The 22,432-nt window shown below is 55.5% G+C and overlaps 10 protein-coding genes across 10 annotated transcripts; 4 read left to right on the plus strand and 6 right to left on the minus strand.

Annotated features, from left to right (window-relative positions):
• Positions 1-594: 594 nt before the first annotated feature.
• Positions 595-1,815, minus strand: BAUCODRAFT_38128 (uncharacterized protein). Its single transcript, XM_007682151.1, has one exon. It carries the CDS (start codon positions 1,649-1,651, stop codon positions 707-709), a length of 945 nt encoding a protein of 314 aa, XP_007680341.1. The 5' UTR covers positions 1,652-1,815; the 3' UTR covers positions 595-706.
• A 219-nt stretch (positions 1,816-2,034) lies between these two features.
• BAUCODRAFT_276228 (uncharacterized protein) lies at positions 2,035-2,928 on the plus strand. The gene has a single exon (XM_007682407.1). The coding sequence runs from the start codon at positions 2,210-2,212 to the stop codon at positions 2,582-2,584; it is 375 nt and encodes a 124-aa protein (XP_007680597.1). The 5' UTR covers positions 2,035-2,209; the 3' UTR covers positions 2,585-2,928.
• A 74-nt stretch (positions 2,929-3,002) lies between these two features.
• Positions 3,003-3,631, minus strand: BAUCODRAFT_126121 (uncharacterized protein; the record flags this gene model as incomplete). Its single annotated transcript, XM_007682408.1, has 4 exons — positions 3,003-3,077; positions 3,130-3,297; positions 3,351-3,469; positions 3,535-3,631. 4 exons carry the CDS (start codon positions 3,629-3,631, stop codon positions 3,003-3,005), a joined length of 459 nt encoding a protein of 152 aa, XP_007680598.1.
• An 82-nt stretch (positions 3,632-3,713) lies between these two features.
• BAUCODRAFT_569387 (uncharacterized protein) lies at positions 3,714-9,017 on the minus strand (the record flags this gene model as incomplete). Its single annotated transcript, XM_007682409.1, has 5 exons — positions 3,714-4,293; positions 4,361-4,517; positions 4,602-4,674; positions 4,948-5,298; positions 5,369-9,017. 5 exons carry the CDS (start codon positions 9,015-9,017, stop codon positions 4,075-4,077), a joined length of 4,449 nt encoding a protein of 1,482 aa, XP_007680599.1. The 3' UTR covers positions 3,714-4,074.
• Positions 9,018-13,127: 4,110 nt separating this feature from the next.
• On the plus strand, positions 13,128-14,105 carry BAUCODRAFT_78076 (uncharacterized protein; the record flags this gene model as incomplete). The annotated part of the gene is made up of 1 exon (XM_007682299.1): positions 13,128-14,105. A coding segment is annotated over one exon (978 nt), but the record flags the coding sequence as incomplete, so codon positions are not given.
• An 82-nt stretch (positions 14,106-14,187) lies between these two features.
• Positions 14,188-15,301, minus strand: BAUCODRAFT_276412 (uncharacterized protein). The gene has a single exon (XM_007682410.1). It carries the CDS (start codon positions 15,005-15,007, stop codon positions 14,270-14,272), a length of 738 nt encoding a protein of 245 aa, XP_007680600.1. The 5' UTR covers positions 15,008-15,301; the 3' UTR covers positions 14,188-14,269.
• Positions 15,302-15,314: 13 nt separating this feature from the next.
• BAUCODRAFT_134034 (uncharacterized protein) lies at positions 15,315-15,841 on the minus strand (the record flags this gene model as incomplete). The annotated part of the gene is made up of 2 exons (XM_007682411.1): positions 15,315-15,518; positions 15,563-15,841. 2 exons carry the CDS (start codon positions 15,839-15,841, stop codon positions 15,450-15,452), a joined length of 348 nt encoding a protein of 115 aa, XP_007680601.1. The 3' UTR covers positions 15,315-15,449.
• Positions 15,842-16,321: 480 nt separating this feature from the next.
• On the minus strand, positions 16,322-17,336 carry BAUCODRAFT_38138 (uncharacterized protein). Its single transcript, XM_007682152.1, has one exon. It carries the CDS (start codon positions 17,114-17,116, stop codon positions 16,559-16,561), a length of 558 nt encoding a protein of 185 aa, XP_007680342.1. The 5' UTR covers positions 17,117-17,336; the 3' UTR covers positions 16,322-16,558.
• An 866-nt stretch (positions 17,337-18,202) lies between these two features.
• Positions 18,203-19,999, plus strand: BAUCODRAFT_78487 (uncharacterized protein; the record flags this gene model as incomplete). The annotated part of the gene is made up of 1 exon (XM_007682330.1): positions 18,203-19,999. One exon carries the CDS (start codon positions 18,203-18,205, stop codon positions 19,997-19,999), a length of 1,797 nt encoding a protein of 598 aa, XP_007680520.1.
• A 705-nt stretch (positions 20,000-20,704) lies between these two features.
• On the plus strand, positions 20,705-22,428 carry BAUCODRAFT_126127 (uncharacterized protein; the record flags this gene model as incomplete). The annotated part of the gene is made up of 3 exons (XM_007682412.1): positions 20,705-20,899; positions 20,956-22,007; positions 22,068-22,428. The coding sequence occupies 3 exons, from the start codon at positions 20,705-20,707 to the stop codon at positions 22,426-22,428; spliced, it is 1,608 nt and encodes a 535-aa protein (XP_007680602.1).
• Positions 22,429-22,432: the final 4 nt, after the last annotated feature.

The following is a 22,432-nucleotide window of genomic DNA, read 5'->3' on the forward strand; positions in this document are numbered from 1 at the left end:
TACAGCGTGAATATGACGCGCTGGCTCCGGCTAGCGAGGGGCCTGCCAGTCAGATAGATGTCAATGAACAACCGGATTCGGACGAGGCTCTTGTGCCTTCCCAGATAAGGAAGCCCAGCAGGCAGAAAGCTCGCTTAGCTAGGCGAGCAGCAGAGCAGGAAGAGCAAGCTCGGCAGGCGGAAGAAGAAGCAAAAAGCTTGCCTGATATGAAGCAGCAAGAACGTGATCGCATGTTGGAGGCCATGGAGGAACATGGTCTGCGGGAAAGGGTAATAAGGGCTGATGGTCACTGTCTGTACTCTGCTGTGGCCGATCAACTCGATCACCTGCAGATACCGCTCGTCTCAGAACCCAGCGATAAGCCTGCACTTGCTTACAAGGCTGTACGAGCGGCGGCAGCAAACTACATTCAGCAACATCAGGATGACTTCATTCCGTTTCTGGAAGAGCCACTGCCTGGGTATCTGCACAAAGTTCGCGATACTGGAGAGTGGGGTGGTCAGCTCGAGCTGATGGCGTTGGCTAAGACTTACGGCACGAACATCAACGTTCTGCAAGACTTCGGTCGAGTGGAGAAGATAGGGTCTGATGCCGATGGTGGAGAGAAGGTCATGTGGCTCGGCTACTACAAGCATGGCTTTGGTCTCGGCGAACACTACAACAGCCTACGCAAAGCTGGCTGAGTGACTCCGGTCATACTGCTAGATTACTTGAGCACAGCGGTCCAGACCATCTTGCCTCTCCGGAAAGGGACCACTTCAAGGGTACCATCAACGCTTCGGAGGATATCTTGAACCGCCTCGGTCGATTTGGAGAGCACGGTACGTTCGCCACTCTCATCCTTAAGCTGATAAAAGTCTCTGCCAAAGCGACTGAGAAAGCCTTCCAATTTCGCCTTGGTGACATCTTCAGCCTTCAACACACCGAGCTCCACCGCCTGTTCTAGAGCCTCCAGCACATAGCCCACCGCATGCGGCTGCGTGAATACACCGGCTGCAAAGCGGTCGGCTCGTTTGGTCTCTGCAGGGTGCGGTGCGGAGTCTGTCCCGAAGAAGAACTTGGGGTCCCCGCTAACTACTGTCTTCAGTAATGCTCGGCGGTCGGAAGGCAGTTTTGCAACTGGTTTACAGAAGCTGTGCGGATCGCCGGCCCAGTCATCCACAATCAGGAACATGTGGTGTGCGGTAATGGTTGCCGCCACAGTCGCTCCACAGGATTTCACAGCTTCGATTGCGGCCGCGGACGTACAGTGCTCGAGTATGATCCTCAACTTCGGAAAGCGGCGGTGCAGGTCCAGCAGCGTAGGCAGAAACGCCTCCTCTGCATTAAGGACGGTGATGTCCTTGCCTGCCGAGGGTGGAAGCTCGCCGTGCAGGTTAAGAACCATGTTTTGCCGCTCCATTTCCTCGAAGACCGGATAGAACTGCTCGTAGGACATCACGCCATGCTCAGAGTGTGTCGTCACGCCGTGAGGGTAGGACTTGATGCCGGTAATGCCAGCTTTCTTCGCCTCAATTACCGTCTCCGGCGAGATGTTAGGGTGCAAGTACAGCGACATTAGGAAAGTGACTTTGGGCTCGAGTTCTTGCAAGCGCGCCTTATAGTCCATGCAGTGCTTCACTGTCGTGATAGGCGGAACCAGGTTGGGCATCACAAACACAGTGTTGACTCCGCCGGCACGAATAGTTGGCCTATTCTGTATCAGTGGAGATCGAGATGGCTGCTTCCGGATGGTATTACACTACCAGCTCCGTCATGGCCCCGTCGCGAAGATGGACGTGCATGTCTGCCGCTGCTGGCAGTTCTAAGCCGTTCAATCTCTCAAGCACCATCTTGCGTGGCCGACTAGGAGATGTCATCGTCGCTTAGGTTCGCTTGAATTACGCGCGGAGGTCAAGATTGGATCGCAAGCTGCACTCATTCTTTGTGAGACACTGTCGGCCGAATCACCTCAATTCACGCCAGCGCCTTCAACTCTGTTCGACCGTGGTATCTGCCTATCTCGAAGAACTCTGTAGCTTGGTCTGCCTGTAACATGTAGATTCGCCCTGCTGACGGAGACGACGAGCCGTTCCGGTCGTCGATGTGGCACAGTCAGCACCGCCACAATGTTTCATCCCACTCCCAACATGAATGCTGCCGCTGAAATGAACATAGGTAGTACATAAACGACCGGTGTGTCAGTGGTCTGGACATCAGCAACCATGTCATGCAGCGAGCATCCCCCTTGCAGCAGCCTCGTACCGCTGAGATGACACCTTCGGACTACGATGCTGACCCCAGCTGGCGCTCGAAACCAGTTACACCCGCGCAGCTTCTTGTCCACGATTTGTGCCTCGAGGCATGGCGGCGGGACATAGGTCCGTTTCTGGAGATTAACGAGCACTCTACACCCGCTCTTGTACCAGAAGTAGCGGCCAAGACTACTTCGAAAGGCAATGTGAGAGCGGCAGAAGCGACCCGTAGTCCCATTGAGAAGCAGAAGTTCATTTCTCTGCGAGAGAGCAATGGTTGGACGCGCCTTCTCCGCCTGCGGAAGCGCCAGCGGGACCTTCTGCTTGGGAATACGGCAAAGCGATATTAGTATTTATCGTTGTCACCATCGCCTTTCTGCCCCTCATTTTCCTCTCGAGAATTCCCGGCATGAACACACGAGACATCAGAAACTTCGAGCAGAGCCAATGGCTGTTCTGGGCTGTAACCGTCAGCGTCACGGTCGGTGTAGTAGCTGCGGCCCTCTTCCTCGCCTTCTCCGGTGGCAATATCGTTGGAAGGATCACGCAAGCAACTGAAGTTCGACATCCGGACTCTGCTGAGGCAGACTTTTACTGGAGGTGCTGAGCACACCTTTAGAGAATATGGCGCGAACCGAAAGGATGCTTATAGCTAAGAACAACAGCCGACAACGAGCCTTTAAATTGAAGCTGATACGCTCTATCTAACATGACACCAGCATCTCCGTCGTGGACGCGGACATGTTATGTGCGTCGCTAGGCTGGTCACTACTTGCCGCCGGCGTAGTAGTTGCCTTCGACTTGCTCGACACCGTCTCCACCATGGAACCAACTCACGCGATCCTGCAACAATCAGCGTTTGGCCCACGCGGTGCCACGAAGCTGGTGGACTGACCTTTGTAAATTGCTCTATTCTTGGCTTAAGTAATGTTTCGTGCAGGCTGAAGTCATCAACGGTGCCTATGCGAGTAATGGACATTCCAGGGAAGCCGGAAGAGCGACGGTACATGAGCGTTCCGCAGACGCTGCAGAAGAAGTTGGTCATGGTGTTGCCGCTTTCGATCTGGTCTCGGTTAGCTCACGGCTGGTTATGAACACGCGGAGGGAAGGTGACACCGTCTTATTTTGCGCATATTGCGTGAGCTTCTCTTCGCCGCGGACATGTTTCATCGAGCTGTCCTTGACAATGAAGTTCGACGCGAACATCGATGCTGTGATCTTCCGACAATCTGTGCCTGAATCGGCAAGGTACCACTATTAGCGTGTGCTTGTGAGTACATGAACCATCAAGGTGACATGCAATTGCATATAAAAGAATCCACCATGTCTTCTCCTTCTGCGGGAAATTCAAGCTGCACGGCGCCGCAGAAGCACGTTGCTGTTGCTCGTTGAACCATCTTGGTGCCTTTTCTGAATACTGTAACCGGTTCACGCCTCGTATGGTCGAATGCCAGGCTTGCACTGGGGCTCCTCACATTCTTATACAAGTACTGCCCATCCGTCCTACAGACTCCAGATCTGACGTAGGGTTAGAGCTCCCTCGGCAAGAGCTGCGAACTCTCAGTGCTTTAAATCCGGAAGCAGCGCCCGAATAGGGATGGCGCCTTCACCAACCTATGGACGCCTGAGATAGAGCATAGAGTGCAGCCTGCAAGCCCAATCTGGGCCTTCCCAAACAACGAGTATCCACGCAGAACCCTATGTGCTTACAAAGCTGTTGTGCGCAGGTCTCTGGAGTGAGACGGTAAAACCCATCTCACATGACTGTCTCGGCAACAACTGCAGAAACCGCTGTGTTATCGGACTGCTTTTCATGAATTCGTCATGGCTAGCTATCAGCTTAGTACGCACCCATGCTAACGGTGCCCTGCCAAACCGGCGCTCTGGCGGCCACAAACGCAGCCGTAGCCTCAGCCTCTCTTGCCGCATGCTTCTTCGCCTCGATCTGCTTTTTTAATTGCACCAGGTTGCCCTTCAGACCACGCAGATATCGCTTTGCTTCGTTAACGAGGTGTTCGGGTTCGTTGGAATGCCGGAGTGCTTCGAGCATGGCGCGCACCTGAAACGCCGGGTATCAACAAGTCAACTTCTTGTTTAATGTCGGTTCAGTGCAGGTGAGTACGTACCTGCGTTTCGCTTTGAATGTGCGGACACACCCTCGCGTGTCCGAAGTGCGCGATGCCGCAGAGGTTGCAATGCTCAACACCTGCCAGCTTGAGCGGACAGCTGCCGGCTGAGTGGTACGTCTTGCAAGCGAGACAGTTGAGACCGTTTGGGATGGGTCTGATGAATTGGTGAAAGCTGTTACCGTTGCTGCTCTGCTGGGTTGCTGGATCTGGGGCTGGGAGTTGCTCTTGATAAAGTGACTGCGGTGTTGGGATGGTGACGCGGCGGAAGGACGGAGGTTCTGCGCGGTGAGAAGGGGTGTAAGCAATACGTTCTCTTCATTACGATGTAGATGTAGATGGCTGCTCTGATGCGGAGGGTGGAGCGGCAATATTCGATGGGATAGGAGTGTCTCTGGCTTGGGTCAAGTCGACATAGGAGATATGTTTCTTGGGTAGCTTGGCGGCTGGAAGAGTGTTGGACTCCTTCGCCGCCAGACCCCCGTTTGCAGTAGCCGCTCTTGTGGACGGTGATTCGTCGTTAGGCTCCAGCTCCAAGCTATTAGTCGCCTCATACTTCGCAGGCGTAGTCTTCTTGCCGACCCCACCACCACCGCCGGCAGATTTCTTCATGGAAGCAGAAGCAGGAGTCTTGGGCTTGATGGCGGTGGGCGTGCCAAGCTTAAACCCATGCATTTTCACTGTCGTCTTCGGAGTCTTAGGCGTCTTTGGAGGCTTCGTTGAGATAGCCTTCTTGACACCCGTCTTGTTGTTGGCAGTTGACAGTGCCGCATCGTCCTTCCTAGGGGTATGTGATTCTTGAAAAGGAGCGGGCTTCTTACCATTCTTCTGGCGGTCATCTGTGGCACGTTTAGCAACTACACCATCACTCTTCGTTCCGAAGATGGTGTCAATGTCGTCAGGATCAAGCCTGTCCTCACCTTCAAAGTCCTCGTCGCCTGCAGTAAGCGCACTGTGTCAGTAAAGAGCCACTCAGACTGTCATTAATTGGAATCGGAGGCAACATACCACTCTCCTCAGCCTGGAAATCGGTGTCGCTCTCGCCGGCGTTCTTAACCTTCTTCGTCGACTTCATCGGTGTAGCGTCCAAGCCCTCAACGCCATCAACACCATTCTGGCCGTTGTAATGGACCTGCGCACGAGCGCGCCTGCCACGACCGAAAGCCTCTGCCTTCGCCGCCGCCTCTTCAGCAGCAACCCTCTCGCGCTCCTTCAAGATCTTCGCCCATACACCCGGATCAGGCGCATGGTGCTCCTGCTCCGCCGACCCGTCCATCAAATCGTTCTGCAGCGAATCATGCGCCCACACGCGTGCGAAGGAGAAAGCAGTCTCGGCGCTCTTGTCCGGCCCAGCCCCTTGCGTATCTTCCATACGACTGCGATCAAGCAAACGTTCCACGGACATGGAGTCGAACACGATGTCTTGCTCGCCGCTGTCTTCGAAAAGCTCGCCGGCACCGTGGCGAAGGACAGATACGAGATCGTTTTGCTCTGCATCGTCGGCGTCCATCTCTTGGATGAGCACGTGGTCAAGTGCCAACTTCTTCCGGCCCATCTGCATGATCCGCTCCTCCGCACTCGCCCTCGTCACGAGCTGGAAGCACAGTACCTTCTTACACTGCCCGATGCGGTGCGCGCGGCTGAGCGCTTGAATATCCTGATGCGGGTTGAAGTCCGGATCAAGAATGATCACCGTATCCGCGGTAGCCAAGTTAATGCCTACGCCTCCGGCCCTGGTACTCAGCAAGAAGGCAAAAAGCGGCGAGTCTGGAGCGTTGAATCCATCAATGCGCTTCTGCTTTTCCAACGCACTGATTTTGCCATCCAGGCGCTGATACGGCATTGCCAACCCGTCCATAAAGTCTTCGACAATGTCGAGCATATCCAGAAACTGGCTGAAGATCAACACACGATGCCCACGCTCTCGCAACTTGGGCAGGAGGGGCTCGAGCAGCTTGAGCTTGCTGCTAGCATCAACCAGGTTGCGGTGACTGGCTGAATAAGAAACATTGCATTCCTCAATGCTCTTGTTATAGACAAATGGGTGGCAGAGACATTTCCGTAGTTGCATCAGGATATTGTTCAACGACCCGCGCTCGCCCTGCTTGAGCGAGGATCCGTCACTAGCGAAGATAGCCTTCATGAGCTCTGGATTCTTCGCAAGGATGGTGCGATAGAGCTTCTTCTGCACGATAGTCATGCTGACCGGGACGATGATCTGGGCCATCGGCGGCAGAAACGAAAGGACCTGCGCCTTTGTGCGGCGTAAGAAGAAAGGCCGAATCAAGTCATGCAGCTTGGTGATCTTGTCCTGGTCCAGCTCGGCGTATTCCTCTTCTAATTGTCCTGCATCGTACGTCTCGTCCAGGAAATGCAGCAGGTTGAACAGCTCTCTCGCGTTATTCTGCAGCGGCGTGCCGGTGAGCAGAATGCGGAAAGGTATCTTCATATTGCCCAACGCGGAGTACAGTAAATTCTTATCGTTCTTTAGGCGCTGGCCTTCGTCGACGATGAGACCCTGCCACGCTACGCCGCGGAAGAACTTGCGACAGTTTTCGTCCGCCGCAGCATCGTAGCTTGTGACCACGACGTGGCAGCGGAGGTCTTTGCTCCCTTCGGGAAAGAGCTCGTAGCGGTACGCCAGGTCTCGGCTCTCTTTGCTGCCGTAGTACGCCACCACTCTCAGGCTCGGTGCCCAGTTCTTGATCTCGCGTCTCCAGTTCGGACAAGTGCTGTTCGGCACAACGATCAGGAACGGGAAGCAGTTGTGATCCTGCACTAACGTCGCCAAGAACCCAATGATCTGAATTGTCTTGCCTAACCCCATTTCATCGGCAAGGATGGCGTTCTTCTGGCTGAACCACTTAAAATATAGCCAGTTCAAGCCTTCGACCTGATAGCGCATCAACTCGCCGCCAGTGAGGTTGGCGGGCTGTTCCTGCTTTTCGAGCTTGCTGAAGTCTTGCGTGCGTATCTTGTCGAGCGTCTTCTTCAGCTTGCCGGGTGTGGGGAGGCGCACATAGCGGCCGGCCACCCAGTCATTGTACGCAGTCACGAAATCGATCCAACGGTCCCCATCATCAGGCGTGGGCGGTTTTTCCCAAACGGCGTCTTCGTATGTGAGACCTTTGTACTTGATTAGCGCTTTGTCGATCTCCTTGATACGCGCCTTGTCAATCTCCTCGGTACGTATGTCGACAATACTGGTAAATTTAATGTCAAGCACGATGTCCGTGCGAAGGTAGTCTTCAGGGATGGCGTCTTCCGTACGCATCTTGGGATGCTGACTGTCCTCCCTCTTCGCGAACGCCTTACGCATAGAATGGTTCGTAGCACCCCAAACCCAAGCGCCGGGCATCCACACGGAGCGGAAGTACGACATTCCATCCCACTTCACCAAATACGCTTTCTGGTCTTCGTCGATCTGGTCTACGGACTTGCCGGGGTCGTAGTTGTCCTCATCCACCGGCTTCCACGCTACAAGCGCGCCGACTTTGGCGGGCGCGAGCAGGCACTCTCTGCACTCCCAGTCGCGGCTGTATTCGCGAAAGCGCTGCTCCACATCAACTTCTTCGATTTCAATCATTTCTGAGCGCGAGGGGAGGTGCTCGAAGTGGAAACCGCGCCAGCACTTGATGCAGCGGAAGAGAACGTTGTCAAGGTTGTTCATGCGCGATTCGTGGATCTTGTAGATCGGGTCTTCACCGTCGTTCTCGTCGCGCTCTTTTTGCTCCTGCGCTGGTGTCTTGCGGGCCCGGAACGGGCGGCAGGCGTTACCATGCTCGTGGCAGTCGGAGCACTTGCCTTGATCCGGAGCGGTGGGATCCTTCTTGCGTGGAAATGCGACGCAGCGGCGACACTGCAGCACGAAGTCGCCATCACCAATCTTTGTGACGAGGTGCTCACGACCCGTGCGATGGCCTAGGCAAGACTTGTGATAGGCGAGCGTGCAGCCCTGGCAGCAGATGAGTGGTGCGAAGTTGGAGCCTTGATTACAGACTTCGCAGAATTGCATGTGACGCATGCGGAACTCATCGTTACGCGGCAGCGGTTTGAATGCTTCACGAGCACCAGTCACTTTGGGCTTGACAGGCACGCGTGCGTCGTTGGAGTCGGAGCGGTAAATGTCATCGATGCCCTTCTCCTCCATACCTCCTTGGTGCCGCGTGGAGCGACCCGATTGGCGCTCTCCTACGCGTTGACGCTTGTTGCGGTGATACGAGATGCCCTCATCTTCGAAATCTGCTACTTCGCTGTTGCGGTTGCGCCTAGATCTGCCCTTTCTAGCACTGGGTAGGTCTGATTGCAGGTAGACGCCGTCCTCATCCTCATCGGACCCGTCAGACGGCAGCTTGGCACTACGCAAGGACCGGCCGGCACCTGCCACCCCATTTCGCAGGCTTCGCCGCAGGCCACGCCGACGAGACTTGCCTTCCTCTTCCGAGTCTTCGTCGATGCCGAGTTGATCGTCATCGTCCTCTGGCTCGGCATCGTCTTCGTAGTCAGCTTGGGTGTGCTTGCGCTTGCTCCCGCGCTCTGTGTTGACCACGATTTCGTCATCAGACCGCGCGTCGTCATCTGAAACAGACACGGCATCTACAGTACTGACGAAGCCTATGTGCTGACGATGGCCGCGACCAGGGCGAGTCGAGCTCATCCTGCCCTTCCTGGGTCTGCGGACAGGCCCTGGTGTTGTTTCAAGTTCGACTTCAGACTCCGGCTGTGGTGACGGTGGATTAGTTGTAAAGTGTTCGAGTGCTTCTTGGCCGTTCTCGTACTGGATTAGCTGCTCGAATGATATCTAGTATTGGTTAGAGAACAAATCTCGAACCGCTTCGTTTAAGACTTGATGTTGGTGTAGCACACAGGAAATAAGAGGAAAATTGCAAATTTGTATGTTGCAGCGGATGCCTAATATAGACTAGCCGGGGTCATGTGAACGATAGTGAAGTGAATATGTGAAGTCTCGTCCTTAAAATCGAGGCTGGGAAGTGAGTCACCGCTTCGAGCCAAACCGCAGTGAAACTGAGCCACAAGGGTCCAGACTGAATTGTAGTCTTTCAAGACGAGGTGTGTCGGAACACGCGACCGCCACCTGCCGTGGCGCGAATACCTGCAGAAGGGACAGCATGTAGGAGAAGAAGTCGATATAAGGAGCACAAATGGATCATCGACGCACCTTCTGAACAGAGTAATCCTCCATCTCCACCTTGAGCGCGACGGTGCCATCGTCGTTCTCATACTCCTTGATAACGCGATGAACAACGTCGTGACCGGCAGTCAAGTCAACAACCTCCTTAATCCAATTATCCAGGTTAGTCCGGGGCAGGAAGGGCACCAGTAATCTCTCCTCACGCGTTGCGATCTGATCTTCCACTTTTGCAGCCTCGGACTCATCGGCCATAATATTTGCGTCAAACTCTGGCTCCGCATCATGTCTGACGGCCTGTACGGGCGCAGCAGGCGTCGAAGACGGTGCGTTGATCGAAGTAAACGCTGGTCTTGGCGATGCAATTGGAGGCGTTGTACGTTTGCGCTTCGTACCAGTCTGGAACGCTGCCAGAGCCGATGCAGCCAAATCATTATCCGAGCCCTCATCCACGGTCATCGCCATTGGCGCAACCGGTGCAGGCGTTTGCAAGTCTTCTGCGGGCTGCTTCGTGCCGGCCTTCCATGCTTCCAAATCTATTGGTGCTTCATCATCCGAATCAAGCTGTGGTTCAAAGTGGAACGACATGGTCGCCGCCCCCACGCGATCTCAATGAGATGGCAACCAATATGCAGATGTAGAGTGTCGACGCAAAAGGTTAATTGTGAAGTTAGTAGAAGCTCGCGATCCGACGCGATGGTAAACGCCGGGGAGAGTTTATCCGCTCCGAAGCCCTCTCTGCTTGTAGTGAGCTCGATGCAGACACGGAACATGTGACATGCAATGAGCGTTTCGAGGTTGCAACGGAGCCTTTATCTCGATCTCTACTCCGTTATCACACAACACATACGCCCGCGAACATGTCGATGCGCCTACAGTACAACTCAAGGCGATCGCAATGCCGAGCGGCCGTCTCTTCCGCGGTGGTTTCGCAAGGTCAAGCCGGAGGCGGTTTCGCAGCCAACCATCCCCCGGCTTGAGCGCAAGACGAACATCACTCGGACTGGTGAAGTCAACGATTCCAATTCATTGAAACCGGACGACATAGCATCTGGCGAGCGATCCCAGTTTAACGCACGAACTCAGAAAGACAAGGAGGACAAAGCATGGCCGGGCAACGACCGCCCTCAGCGCACCCGCGCCGAGCATCTCTGCAGCCTCCTTGTGCGTATTCGCGACATGGCATGCACCCCATTTGCGACAGCAGAGAACAGGCAGGAGTACGCCGACACCGCAGCCAAGTTCCTTAGCAGGATGGGTTTTCTCACCCTCGTCTCGTCTTCGCCGGAGAAATTAGAAGTTGCCGCACTCTTCCAGCAGGCTCGACTTCGACTGTTGCGCACGAAGGAGCCGCATGACGAGAATGCGTACTGGAAGTTGAGGTTCAAGGTCATCATTTCCGATGAAGGCGGCGACGGTTGGCAGATTACGTTTAGGCCACGACCAGAGCACTCGATCAAGAGATATAATATTGAGATCACTGAGTCTTTGCCGTCTGTGTGGCCAATGAAGCAAGACCACAGGCTTCGAGAGGACAGTCAAATGTTGGAGAACTTGGAAGCACGAAAGTCATCAAACATGGACGTCTCGCGGACAGCCTTCTGGGAGCACGCTTCTGCTCCCGCATTATCTCCGAAAGAGGCCGACGGTGCTGCAAATACCAAGACCGAGCAGCCACCACCGCTCACCCAGCAGCAATCAGAACTACAATCCCATCTGGCGCCGCTACCGGACTTACTCCGCACCCTCCACGCACCCTCCTTACTGCCCAACCGCGCCGTCGTCATCGTGCAGATAGCCAGTATTCTCACAAACATCGGCGCGCTGACCTCCGAGCCTCCGACCTGGCGCGGCACAATCCGGCCTGCGATCAGCCACGCGGTATGGCTGGACGGCAAGGGCTTTAAAGTGCACCGCAAAGTCATCACCCTCCATGACGTGTTCACGCGAGATCAACGGTGTATACTCATCCAGCCTGTCTGGCAGGCCGAAGAGGTGAATCGCACACTGACGCTAGTTTTCACACTGGATGCGGGTGGGAGAGTGGTGATGCTAAAGGACCGGAGGGTTGACCGGGAAGAGCAACCGAACTCCAACGGTCAGGAACGGCCGCCCATGGATGCCCCTGCCGCTCCGGCTCCAGATACAGCAAGCTCCGCCCCAAACTGCGAGGATCGACAGCGCCATGAGCTCAACAGCGCCAAAGGAGCTGCACTCGCAGCCGGGCCTAATTCCAAGCACGTGGATACGGGTGCGCTTTCTTTCTTCCGGAAAACGGACGGTGGGAAAAACGTTGTGCCTGCGCCTCACTTCCGGTTCCATCGAGTCAGAGAGGAGCCGTATCAAGAGAGTTCAGTTGCTGCTTCGGAAGCGAAGGCAGGCTCGCCAAGTAGCTATGCGGCACCGGCCGCAAGAACTCCGACCAATGATGCTGGCGAGACTTCTCTTGTCACCAGCTCACCGCGGACACGTCAAGCAACAGTTGACGATGACGTAGGGCAAGCCTCGGAGCCCCCAGCATTGCGGCGAACCGCGTCCAGTGATGGTGACGCTTCTGTGTCGCGGCAAACGCCGCCAACAAGCGTACCGAAGCTGACCGTCTCCATTGGCGGAAAGGGCAGAAGAGGTCACCGGCGTATTGTTACTACACCGGAAGCATCTGTCAGCGAAGATGATACCGTGGTGGACGCTCCGAAAGCTGTGCAGGCGCAGATGGGCAACACCTTTCTTGCGGAAGCCTATGCTAGAGCCTATGCTAGAGCCTTCAACGACACTATCACTGCCACTGACAAAGCCGCTGACGCCACCACGTTGTCCGAGGAGATCGCATCGCAAAACGAAAGGCATGGGCTCTTACAGGATGCATCCTCTTCACCCTCGGCCGTTACCGTCAATCTAACTGCCGAAGGTTCCGTTGTCCGCCGTCCAGCTTCAATACTTGCACCCGCAATTCGGAGCGCATTGAGCGTCCTCGACGACGCCCGAAGACGCCAAATCGTAGCGTCGCAGGTTCGCTACGCGTCTGGCTACGCTAGGGCTTCTGCTCGCAGTCCTGGCGGAAGTGGCAGCGCTGCCACTGTCAAAGAGCGGCGCGCTCCGGCTCGACAGCCTGCTCGGTCAGGCAGACCTGCCAAAGCGCGTGAAAGTAGAGCCTCTGGAGGCGGCGATAGAAGTAGCAGATTCGCCCAGCCATGGGAGGGGAGGGGTTCTCGAAGACGTGGTGAGATTGAGCACACTGTCACGGCAAGCGAGAGCAGAGCCCCTTCCCGTACCGAAGCAAAGTGGAAGTTTTCTGGCCCGACAAGCCCTAGCAGGTACGGCGGAGACGCGCGGAAGTCGGTGAGAGCTGCTGCTGCTCCTCGACGCTCGGAAAAGAGTGAGAGGCCTGCCACGGCAGCCAGTGATGGCAGGGTCAAGTCATTCGCCACAGCTGGGAGGGAGCCGTCTTCGGGGAGCTTCAGGACTGCTAAAGCTAGGGAGCCAGTAGCGTTCTCCGACGAGCATAGCGACTCAATTCCACCCAAGAAAGACCGGGCAGGATCCTTTGAGAGACGTGGGACTCCAAGACTCACCACTGAAGCGGACATACAGGCTAGCCCCTCCTATTCGCGCAACGATCCCGTCTCCATCCCGTACACGACGGCCGCCTCTCAATTCCTCTACGGCTCTAACGTCATTTTCGCGGCGCTACGCGCTCGCCGGCGCAAACTTTACCACCTCTACCTGCACCCACGCTTCGAGGGACGAAGTGACACAGACAAGCACGACACGGTCATCGCCGCGGCCAAGCGAGCCGGTATTCCAGTCCAAAAGCACACCGATCTCGCGCTTATGGACAAGATGTCCGGGTCCCGGCCGCACAATGGCGCCGTACTTGAGGCGTCGAAATTGCCGGCACCGCCTGTACTTGCGTTGGGCAAGGTCGAGGGTGGCAGGGTTGCGCTGGAGCTTGAGAGGCAAAGCAGAGAGGAAAGTGAGGTTAATGGCTCTCCCGAAGCGTTTGAGGTTTTAAAGCGGACTTGGAGGCAGCCGTTCCTGCTGTTTCTGGATGGCATCCTCGATCCAGGGAATCTGGGCGGGATACTACGATCGGCACACTTCTTCGGCGTGGACGCTGTGGCCGTTGCGACGAACACCTGCGCGACCCTCGATAGTGCTGTCGTTGCCAAGGCTTCCTCGGGAGCCTGCGAAGCTTTGCGCCTCTTCTCAATACCGAAGCCGAGCGCTTTCATCCATGATTCGAGGGAGGCAGGGTGGAAAATCCATGCTGCCGTTGCGCCCGACGCTGGAAACGGTAGAAGGCAGATCATGAGCGCAGAGATTGCTACGAAGAGTCCGTTGGCGGAGCATCCGGTTATTTTGATGCTGGGCGCGGAAGGCGCCGGTTTACGAGCGAATCTGGTCAAGCATGCGGATAAGCTGGTCAGCATCCAGCAAGGTGAGAGGGCTGGTAACATGCCGGACGTGGGATTGGATAGTCTTAATGTAGGTGTGGCCGCTGGCGTGCTCATAGAAGCTTTCCTGCGGAAGCCCGTAGGTGCGCAGAGTCGAGCGAGTGAGGAAAGGACAGCTGATACCGGCGACCTGGGATTCTGAGCGCCGCGTCTACGAAGCTGTCTACACATAGTTGCTGTGCGTTCTAGCGGGAGTCGCGTGGAGCACACCAGCACGATTGAGGGTGTCATGTATCACATTTCGAAGCATAATCAGCATGTCGAGCAAGCATTACACTTTCTTTACCTTACGGCGAACGTGCCCACTCAATGGTCATCCCTTTTGATCCACTGCTTACACGCCTCATAATGCTTCGGAAATGCCTCGTCGAAATTCATCCCCCTTCCAAACATATCACCGTCCTCATCCAACAACTCGACGAAGCGCCAGAGACCCACGAGAATGAAGTCCGCATAGCTTACCGTCTTGCCCATCACATACGGCCCCTCCTCGTGCTCATGCAGGATCGTTTTGATCTCTTCCATGGCCGGCTCCGCCTTCTTCCACGCCGTCTCCCCGGCCATCTGGCTCTTCGCAAGCTCCGGCAAGGACATCCCAAACCGTTTCGATCTTGTCTCATTGAAGTAAGGCTGCGAGGCCTCATTTAACAACTTGACCGGGATCCTCGGCATCCCAATTGGCGCGAGCGACTGCAACACCTTCTGCGCCGCAGACTGCATTCGCTCCGTGTAGCCGTTGTCCAAGTGCAGACTCGGCTCTGGCTGGAGCTTCTCCAGCGCTCGCGCGATCTTCAGGCTTTCCATGACATACGTGCCATCGGGAAGCTTGACGGCTGGGGAGCTGTACTGGGCAGTACTGTCCTTGGGATCGTTTGGCGGGACGCTGTAGGATTTGAGCGTGGGGGCAATATCCGGGTACTCGAGCCATTCGGTCTTGTAGGGAATGGATTTATAGTTAAGTGCCAGGCGAGCTTTCCATGGATTGAGCGACCAGCAGACGCCACCGCGAGAGGGTATGTCGTACAGTGTGACCTCGTTTGCCATTGCGGTACAGAAGGAAGCCCAGCTTAACCACTCCTACCAGTCGAGAACAACTAGGTATTGAACCCTTCCGTAGGTTATGTAGACAGGTTTCAGAGCAGACTAGGGCCGCCTGACTCAGCGCGGACAGCTAACACTCATAGCCTAGGGTAGCTTAGTAGCTTGGCGGGGTACGAAGACAGAAGGCACGAAGCTGCAGCAAAGTGAATGCCAGTCTCAGTAGTCGTGTCATCATGTACATTACGCAGTAGGTGAGCATCTTACGCTGTGAGACGGGTCAATGCTTCTTGAAGATACGAAAGATTTGGATCGCAGGTTGATGTTCACGACCTTCTCTCAATTTTATTTATCTGTTTAGGCGTCCAATCCTCATTGTTTGCGCTCTCCACTCTCCGGTCTACACCATCAACTATGTCTCCACGATCTGGGATGTTTCTATTCTCTCCTACGAGCTCCAGGCGAAACCAACACGGTACGTCTGGGACAATTCAGTGCCGCGCCGGACGAGTGAGACCTGCTCAACCGTGCATACAGCCTCAACGCACAACACAGGCATACAATACAGCGCGTGTGTTCCTTCTTCACCCTAGAATACCCGCCCCTGAAGACTCTCCCATACGCATCGCCGACGTAGCGTGCGGTACCGGCGTCTGGCTTCTTGATGCAGTATCCCAGCTTCCACAAGCCCATGGCTTCAACGTCCCGAACAACGAATTCCCGGCCTCCATCAACTTCGGTAATCGCGTCCGTTTCCACTAGCCGACGCCACCTCACCCGCAGGTTTCGGGGCTTTACTTCAAGGGCAAGTTCGATATCGTGAACATTGGCCTCGTGCATCTTGCCCTAAAAGGAGTCGAGTGGAACCGCATGGCTGCCGAGGCCGTTGCCCTGCTCAGACCGGGCGACTACATCCAATAGAACGAAACCCAAGCCGCGCACATCCGTCTAGTCCAATTCGGCCTCGATCTCAAACGAGCCGCGATTGACGATCTATGGCAGTGTATGAAGATGCTGCACGCGTCACTGGGGTGTGGGCAGGCTGCACCAACTCCCGGCCAGGCTGCGCGACTGCATGCGCTAATTGACCTTTTGTAAAGTGACTCCTATCCCTGCCGCAATACGCCACGTTCAAGATGCACGTAGACGTGACTTGCAGTCGTAAGCACGGTCTCGGTAGGAGAGTAATCGAGATGGCCAACCTGAGAAGGCCGAGGTTGGTATCATCGCCGTGACGTTTGTTGATACGTCGCTGAGCTTACGGTAGCTCGTTAGGATGAAGCCCACTAGCTTGGTAACGTCTTTTCACTCACGTTGTAACTGGGCGCTCCGCGGCATTGTCAGGGTACGGGTTGTGCTGGTCATCAGTGTCGGAGCCTGAACGGTGTAGCGAGTGAATGCATCGCTGGACAGGCCAATAGACGAACAATACGGCGTGTGATGACCTTGGAAATTTGCACGTGGCCTTCGGCGTCAACAAGGACGTCACATTTCCAAATCGTGCCCAACTGTGCAGCTGCTGTATTGGCCGTGACCACGAGATCTGCTTGTTGGCACTCAAGGCACCTCACTGCCCAACTCCTTCGCAGCTTGCAGCTCAAGATGTTTGAGCAAACCCTTGCCGAACCGCGTGACCTGCTCATAAGCGACCTCAAAGCCGTCCCTTTCACCATAGTACGGATCATCAACTTCTTCATCCCCTGCCTTCTCGTCAAAACGCCCGTACAAAGAGATCTTCTCCATCTCCCTCCCACCCGACAATCCCTGCGATTTTGCCGCAGATCGCAGATCAAGCACGTTCTCTAGGTCCATGCCAATCACGTAGTCAAACCGGTGAAGATCCTCTGGCACCTTTATTTTACAAGCTTTATGTTGGTAGTTCGTGATACCGTGCTTTTCTAGCACAGATATTGTACGAGGATCCGAAAAATCGCCTGCATGGTATGCACCTGTGCCGCACGAGTCTATGCTGGCTATCAACGGGTGCTGATTGAGAGTGCCATAGGCTTTGAGCTGACGGAACACGCCTTCTGCCATGGGACTGCGGCAGATATTGCCCAAGCATACGAAAAGAATAGACACTCGCCGTCCTGGCAGATCCTGCGCCAGCGCCATTTTCCACTCAGAGACCAGCTCCGAAATTGGTCACTCGTTGGCTATCGACTATTCTGTAGGCAGGGCGGACGGTGCGGTAGTACTCCGGGTAATTTCCGTCGGCCGGGACATGCCGTCCATACAGGATAGCGCCATTTCCCTTCCATCCCTCCGCCAGCGCTCTCGACGTGCCAGCAAGCGGCTTGTCAATATGCAGCCTGGAGAAGCAAAGTCACGACTCAGTGCATGCAAGGCTTACAAGTCTAATGCCCGAACGGCAGCACATCCTTGCCAAAAGCGCATACGGCTTGGCGACCGAGGTTGGTGAGGAGACTTCACTGCTATGCCGACGTCGGCGGTGTCAGCCATCTCTTTTCGAGCGCCGATACAGTCAGAGTACCACCGCCATAGTGTACCATCACGGTCTGGAAAGGCCATGTTGTGAAGCCTCCTGCCATTGACGAGATCTAGCAAGGACCACTATCTTGATTCTCCGCGAGGTATAATTCCGCACCTTGCAGACTTGGAAGATCGCACGGCTATCGGCACTGCATCTAAGCAATCCCGCACTACAATGGCCGGCGGCAAGTAAGGTACGCATATTACCGTACTCTTTTAGGCGTGCTTAGCACCTGCTGCCCGCTATTGCATTGAGTCACGGTGCGGTACACCATCGATTTCCTTTCGATCTCGTCAATTCCGATGCGGAAGGCGTAGGTTCCTTTCAATCTTTTCCTTACCTCTACTCCTCCCCACCACCTAACAAGACACCCTATTCCGCCAATGGTGACGACGAAGGCCATCGTATGCTAACGTACTGCTTACCTCACCTCATCTCTTATTGCTAGAGATTGTACTTGCAGCAGGATTATAGAGGCCACCGTCGTTACCGAGGCTCATATCGGCTTTAGCTTGTTTGTGCCGTCCAAAGCCAAACAGTCTCTGTCTTTACGACCTTCATGCAAAGACGGAGACATGGCAGTCCCGATGTCTGAAAAGCTGGTCATTGAAGAAACCGTCACCACCGCCCCAGACGTAGCCGAGCCGAACAGCGATACTACCGTAGCGGAGAAGGAACTGAACGTTGCCACCCGAAGGAAGTCGCATATGAGTTTCGAGGACCCACTGTCACCCGCAGACAGCTCCGGTGATAGTATCCTCACCGAATCAGAAGATGAACGTTACCTTCGTAATCCGTCCGAGAAACGGCCAAGCCTACATCTCTGCCGTACCACCTCTATACGGTCCACTGGCGCCGTAGGTGGCGTAGTTCCAACACTTTATAAGACCGCCACAAACCACACATCAGCTTCAACGTACACGACTAATGACCCAGCATTCGAGATCGACTTCGAGCCCGGCGATACCAAGAATGACCCGCAGCAATGGCCACTCTGGTACAAGTCTCTCGTCATCTTCGCGATGAGCTACGGCACCACGTGTGTCGTGCTTTACTCGACCAGCTACACCTCTGCCATTCCTGGCATGGAAGCCACGTTTGGCATCTCCGACACGCTGGGCGTGCTAGGCGTAACGACATATCTCTTCGGCATGGCCACAGGCGCGGTCATTCTGGCGCCGCTGAGTGAGATGTACGGTCGTCGACCAATCTACGTGGCGAGCCTCTTCCTCTTCGTGATCTTCGTCATTCCTTGTGCGGTGGCGAAAGACATCGCCACGATATTGGTAGCGCGCTTTTTTGGAGCGTTCTGCGCCAGCGCCATGATCTCCAATGCGGCTGGATCGGTCAACGACATAGTAGAAGAGCAATACCGAGCGCTGGCCTTCTCCATCTGGTCCGTAGGCCCGATGAACGGTCCTGTCCTCGGTCCTGTGATAGGCGGCTTCGTCGCACAGAACCTGGGATGGCGGTGGACAAACTGGGTCGTGATTATCGTCGCAGTCGTTGCATGGGTTGTTGTCAGTGTTTGCCGTGAAACCTACGCCCCAGCAATTCTTCGTCGCCGCGCAGCCGCCAAGCGAAAGGAGACTGGCGATGAGCGCTGGTGGAGCCGTTACGACGACAAGGAGGAATTTTGGCCTCTGCTTCGTGTCAATCTCTCAAGGCCATTCGTGATGACCGTCACAGAGCCCATCTGCATCTTCTGGGACTTGTACATTGCGTTGGTGTATGGGATCCTTTATCTATGCTTCGTCGCATATCCCATCGTGTTCTCGGAACTGCGCGGCTGGTCCCCAGGCCTCACCGGTTTAGCCTTCTGCGGCATAGGAGTCGGCTCGATGATCGTTATATGCTGCGAACCGCTCATCCGCCGAATGATCAACGCCCATAAACCGGATCCGGAAAGCGAGACGGGTGACGTTCCGCCCGAGGCGATGGTGAGTGTGGTCTGCATAGCCGCAGTCCTCATCCCTGTCGGCGAGATCTGGTTCGCATGGACAGGAACACCGAACGTACATTGGATCTTGCCAATACTGGCAGGGATACCATTCGGCATGGGCAACTGTGGTGTTTTCATCTATGCGACCAACTATCTGGTCTACAGCTACGACGTCTACGCCGCTTCTGCGCTGGCGGGCAACGCCGTGCTGCGGTCTATATTAGGCGCGACGATACCTTTAGCTGGGACCGCAATGTATCGGTCTTTGGGCCCGCATTGGGCAGGCACACTTCTCGCTCTGCTGGAAGCCATATGTATACCTATCCCTTTCATCTTCTATCGGTACGGCGCGAAGATAAGACGGAAATCTGCACTGATCAGGCAGATGAGGGAGGATAAGGAGAAGCAGAATGCGAGAAGGCGCAAGGCGGAGGAGAAGAAGATCAAGCAGAGAGGGCAGGCGGAGGTGTCCACGGGCGCCGCAATGGAGACAGGCGCATTCGTGGGAGAGGTGGAAGATGTGGAGAAGGGTGCTGATAGGGCAGTGCTCAAGGAGGTGTGAGGTCTGAAAGGGTGTCTTGCGCCTGTCATTGATTCATCTAGCGCTGAAGCGTAGCGTTCCAATCATCAAACAATCATGTCCTACTCATCAATGAGTCTCTAAAGACATGGTCAGAATCATAAAGCCGGACTGGCTGCCGTACCACTTAGGCGTTATGCACACTGACAGTGTCGTCGCCACCACCACCACCACGACCACCTAAGGCACCCGTCTGTCACCCTCGGCACATGAAGCCTCGGCAGCATTCGGAGCTCGAGCCAGTGCCGCAGACTCTCCCTCGGATACTCCCGGCCGCAAGCGACAGCTACACATGCCCTCTGACCTCGCCAACGTTCAACTTTCGCCCATTTGTCCGAGGCTCAGGTCCGGCCTTGTCCCTCGGTTGCGTTTTGTCTCATACGCGTCTGGCACCAGAGGCCCTACGACTATGTAATAGCAATGACCTGGGCTCGGATTGACGGGCGACATCGGAAGGTTTGTCGCTGTCTTTAACGCTTGGAGCTGTGCCTTCTCCAGGCCTTGTCTCTGGTGACGTTTGAGTTTGTCCAAGGTTCCATCTACGCTCCAACTCCTCTCCTCTTGTTCTTACGTCCTTTACTGTTCGAGTCATTGCAATATCGAAAGGTTGTCAAGCTGGCAGACCGTCTCAAGCAAGTTGTTGCTGCCGTCTCGTCTGTGTTACCGACTAGTGCTCATCTTGGAACCATGGACGCCGAGGAGCAGCGCTACCAAGACGAGGTCAAGGAGCTGAAGCAGTGGTGGACCGACTCAAGATGGCGACACACTCGTCGTCCGTTCACGGCCGAGCAGATTGCTTCGAAAAGAGGCAATCTGAAGATTGAGTACCCGAGCAATGCAATGTCGAAGAAGCTGTGGAAGACCGTGGAGGAGAGGTTTGCCGTATGAAGCACACATGGGAGAGAGAGAAGGCGTGAGCACTGACAATCATAACTTAGAATCGTGATGTCTCCTTCACCTATGGTTGTCTCGACCCCGTGATGGTGACACAGATGGCCAAGTACCTCGACACAGTGTACGTCTCCGGCTGGCAATCTTCGTCGACTGCCTCTGCAAGCGACGAACCAGGCCCAGATCTCGCGGATTACCCTTACACGACGGTCCCAAACAAGGTAGCACATCTCTTCAAGGCGCAGCTTTTCCACGACCGCAAGCAGCGCCAGGAACGCCTTGACACGCCCGTTGCGAACAGGAGCAAAGTCAGCAACACCGACTTTCTACGACCAATCATCGCAGATGCGGATACCGGACACGGTGGTCTTACTGCCGTCATGAAGCTGACGCAACTGTTCGTGGAGAAGGGCGCGGCTGGTATTCACATCGAAGATCAGATGCCGGGAACGAAGAAGTGCGGACATATGGCTGGTAAGGTCCTGGTGCCCATAAGCGAGCACATCAACCGCCTGGTCGCCATTCGTGCCCAGGCGGACATCATGGGCTCGGACTTACTGGCGGTGGCACGCACGGACTCCGAAGCAGCCACTCTTATCACCACCACGATCGATCCGCGAGACCATGCTTTCGTTCTTGGTGCCACGAACCCAGCGCTACAGCCGCTGAACGACCTAATGATCGCGGCAGAGCAAGCTGGCAAGCAAGGTGCCGAGCTGCAAGCGATCGAAGACAGCTGGACTGCGCAGGCAAACCTCAAGCTGTACCACGAAGCCGTAGCCGATACTATCCACGCTGGCGTGCATGTAGACAAGCAGGGTCTGATTGACGAGTACACGAATCTGTCCAAGGGCAAGAGTAACTCCGAGTGTCGCGCCATCGCCAAGGGCTTGACCGGCGTTGATGTCTACTTTGACTGGGACGCGCCCAGAACCAGGGAAGGCTTCTACAGATACCAGGGCGGCTGTCAGTGTGCGATCGTCCGGGCTTGCGCTTACGCGCCGTACGCGGATCTCATCTGGATGGAAAGTAAGATGCCGGATTTCGCTCAGGCGAAAGAGTTCGCAGAGGGTGTGCACGCTGTTTGGCCGGAGCAGAAGTAAGCTGTATCACATCTTCATTCAATTAACTATCGCATACTGACTTGGTCCTGCTGCAGACTCGCCTACAACCTCTCCCCATCATTCAACTGGAAAGCCGCCATGCCCGCCGACGAGCAGCAGACCTACATCGCCCGCCTCGGCAAGCTCGGCTACTGCTGGCAATTCATCACGCTCGCCGGCCTGCACTCCACCGCCCTCATCAGCAACGCCTTCTCGCGCGACTTCGCCAAGCGCGGCATGCGTGCCTACGGCGAGACGGTACAGGAGCCGGAGATGGCGCAGGGCGTTGAGGTCGTCACCCACCAGAAGTGGAGCGGTGCGAACTACGTTGACGAGTTGTTGAGGATGGTTAGTGGTGGTGTGAGCAGCACGAGCGCGATGGGCAAGGGTGTGACGGAAGACCAGTTCAAGCATTGATGAA

Source organism: Baudoinia panamericana (assembly GCF_000338955.1).
Source record: "Baudoinia panamericana UAMH 10762 unplaced genomic scaffold BAUCOscaffold_13, whole genome shotgun sequence".
Taxonomy (NCBI): domain Eukaryota; kingdom Fungi; phylum Ascomycota; class Dothideomycetes; order Mycosphaerellales; family Teratosphaeriaceae; genus Baudoinia; species Baudoinia panamericana.

Excerpts from the sequence above, each read along its gene's own strand:
- BAUCODRAFT_38128 (XM_007682151.1), bottom strand. The coding sequence starts at position 1,651 with ATGCCCAACCTGGTTCCGCCTATCACGACAGTGAAGCACTGCATGGAC.
- BAUCODRAFT_276228 (XM_007682407.1), top strand. The coding sequence starts at position 2,210 with ATGCAGCGAGCATCCCCCTTGCAGCAGCCTCGTACCGCTGAGATGACA.
- BAUCODRAFT_276412 (XM_007682410.1), bottom strand. The coding sequence starts at position 15,007 with ATGGCAAACGAGGTCACACTGTACGACATACCCTCTCGCGGTGGCGTC.
- BAUCODRAFT_38138 (XM_007682152.1), bottom strand. The coding sequence starts at position 17,116 with ATGGCGCTGGCGCAGGATCTGCCAGGACGGCGAGTGTCTATTCTTTTC.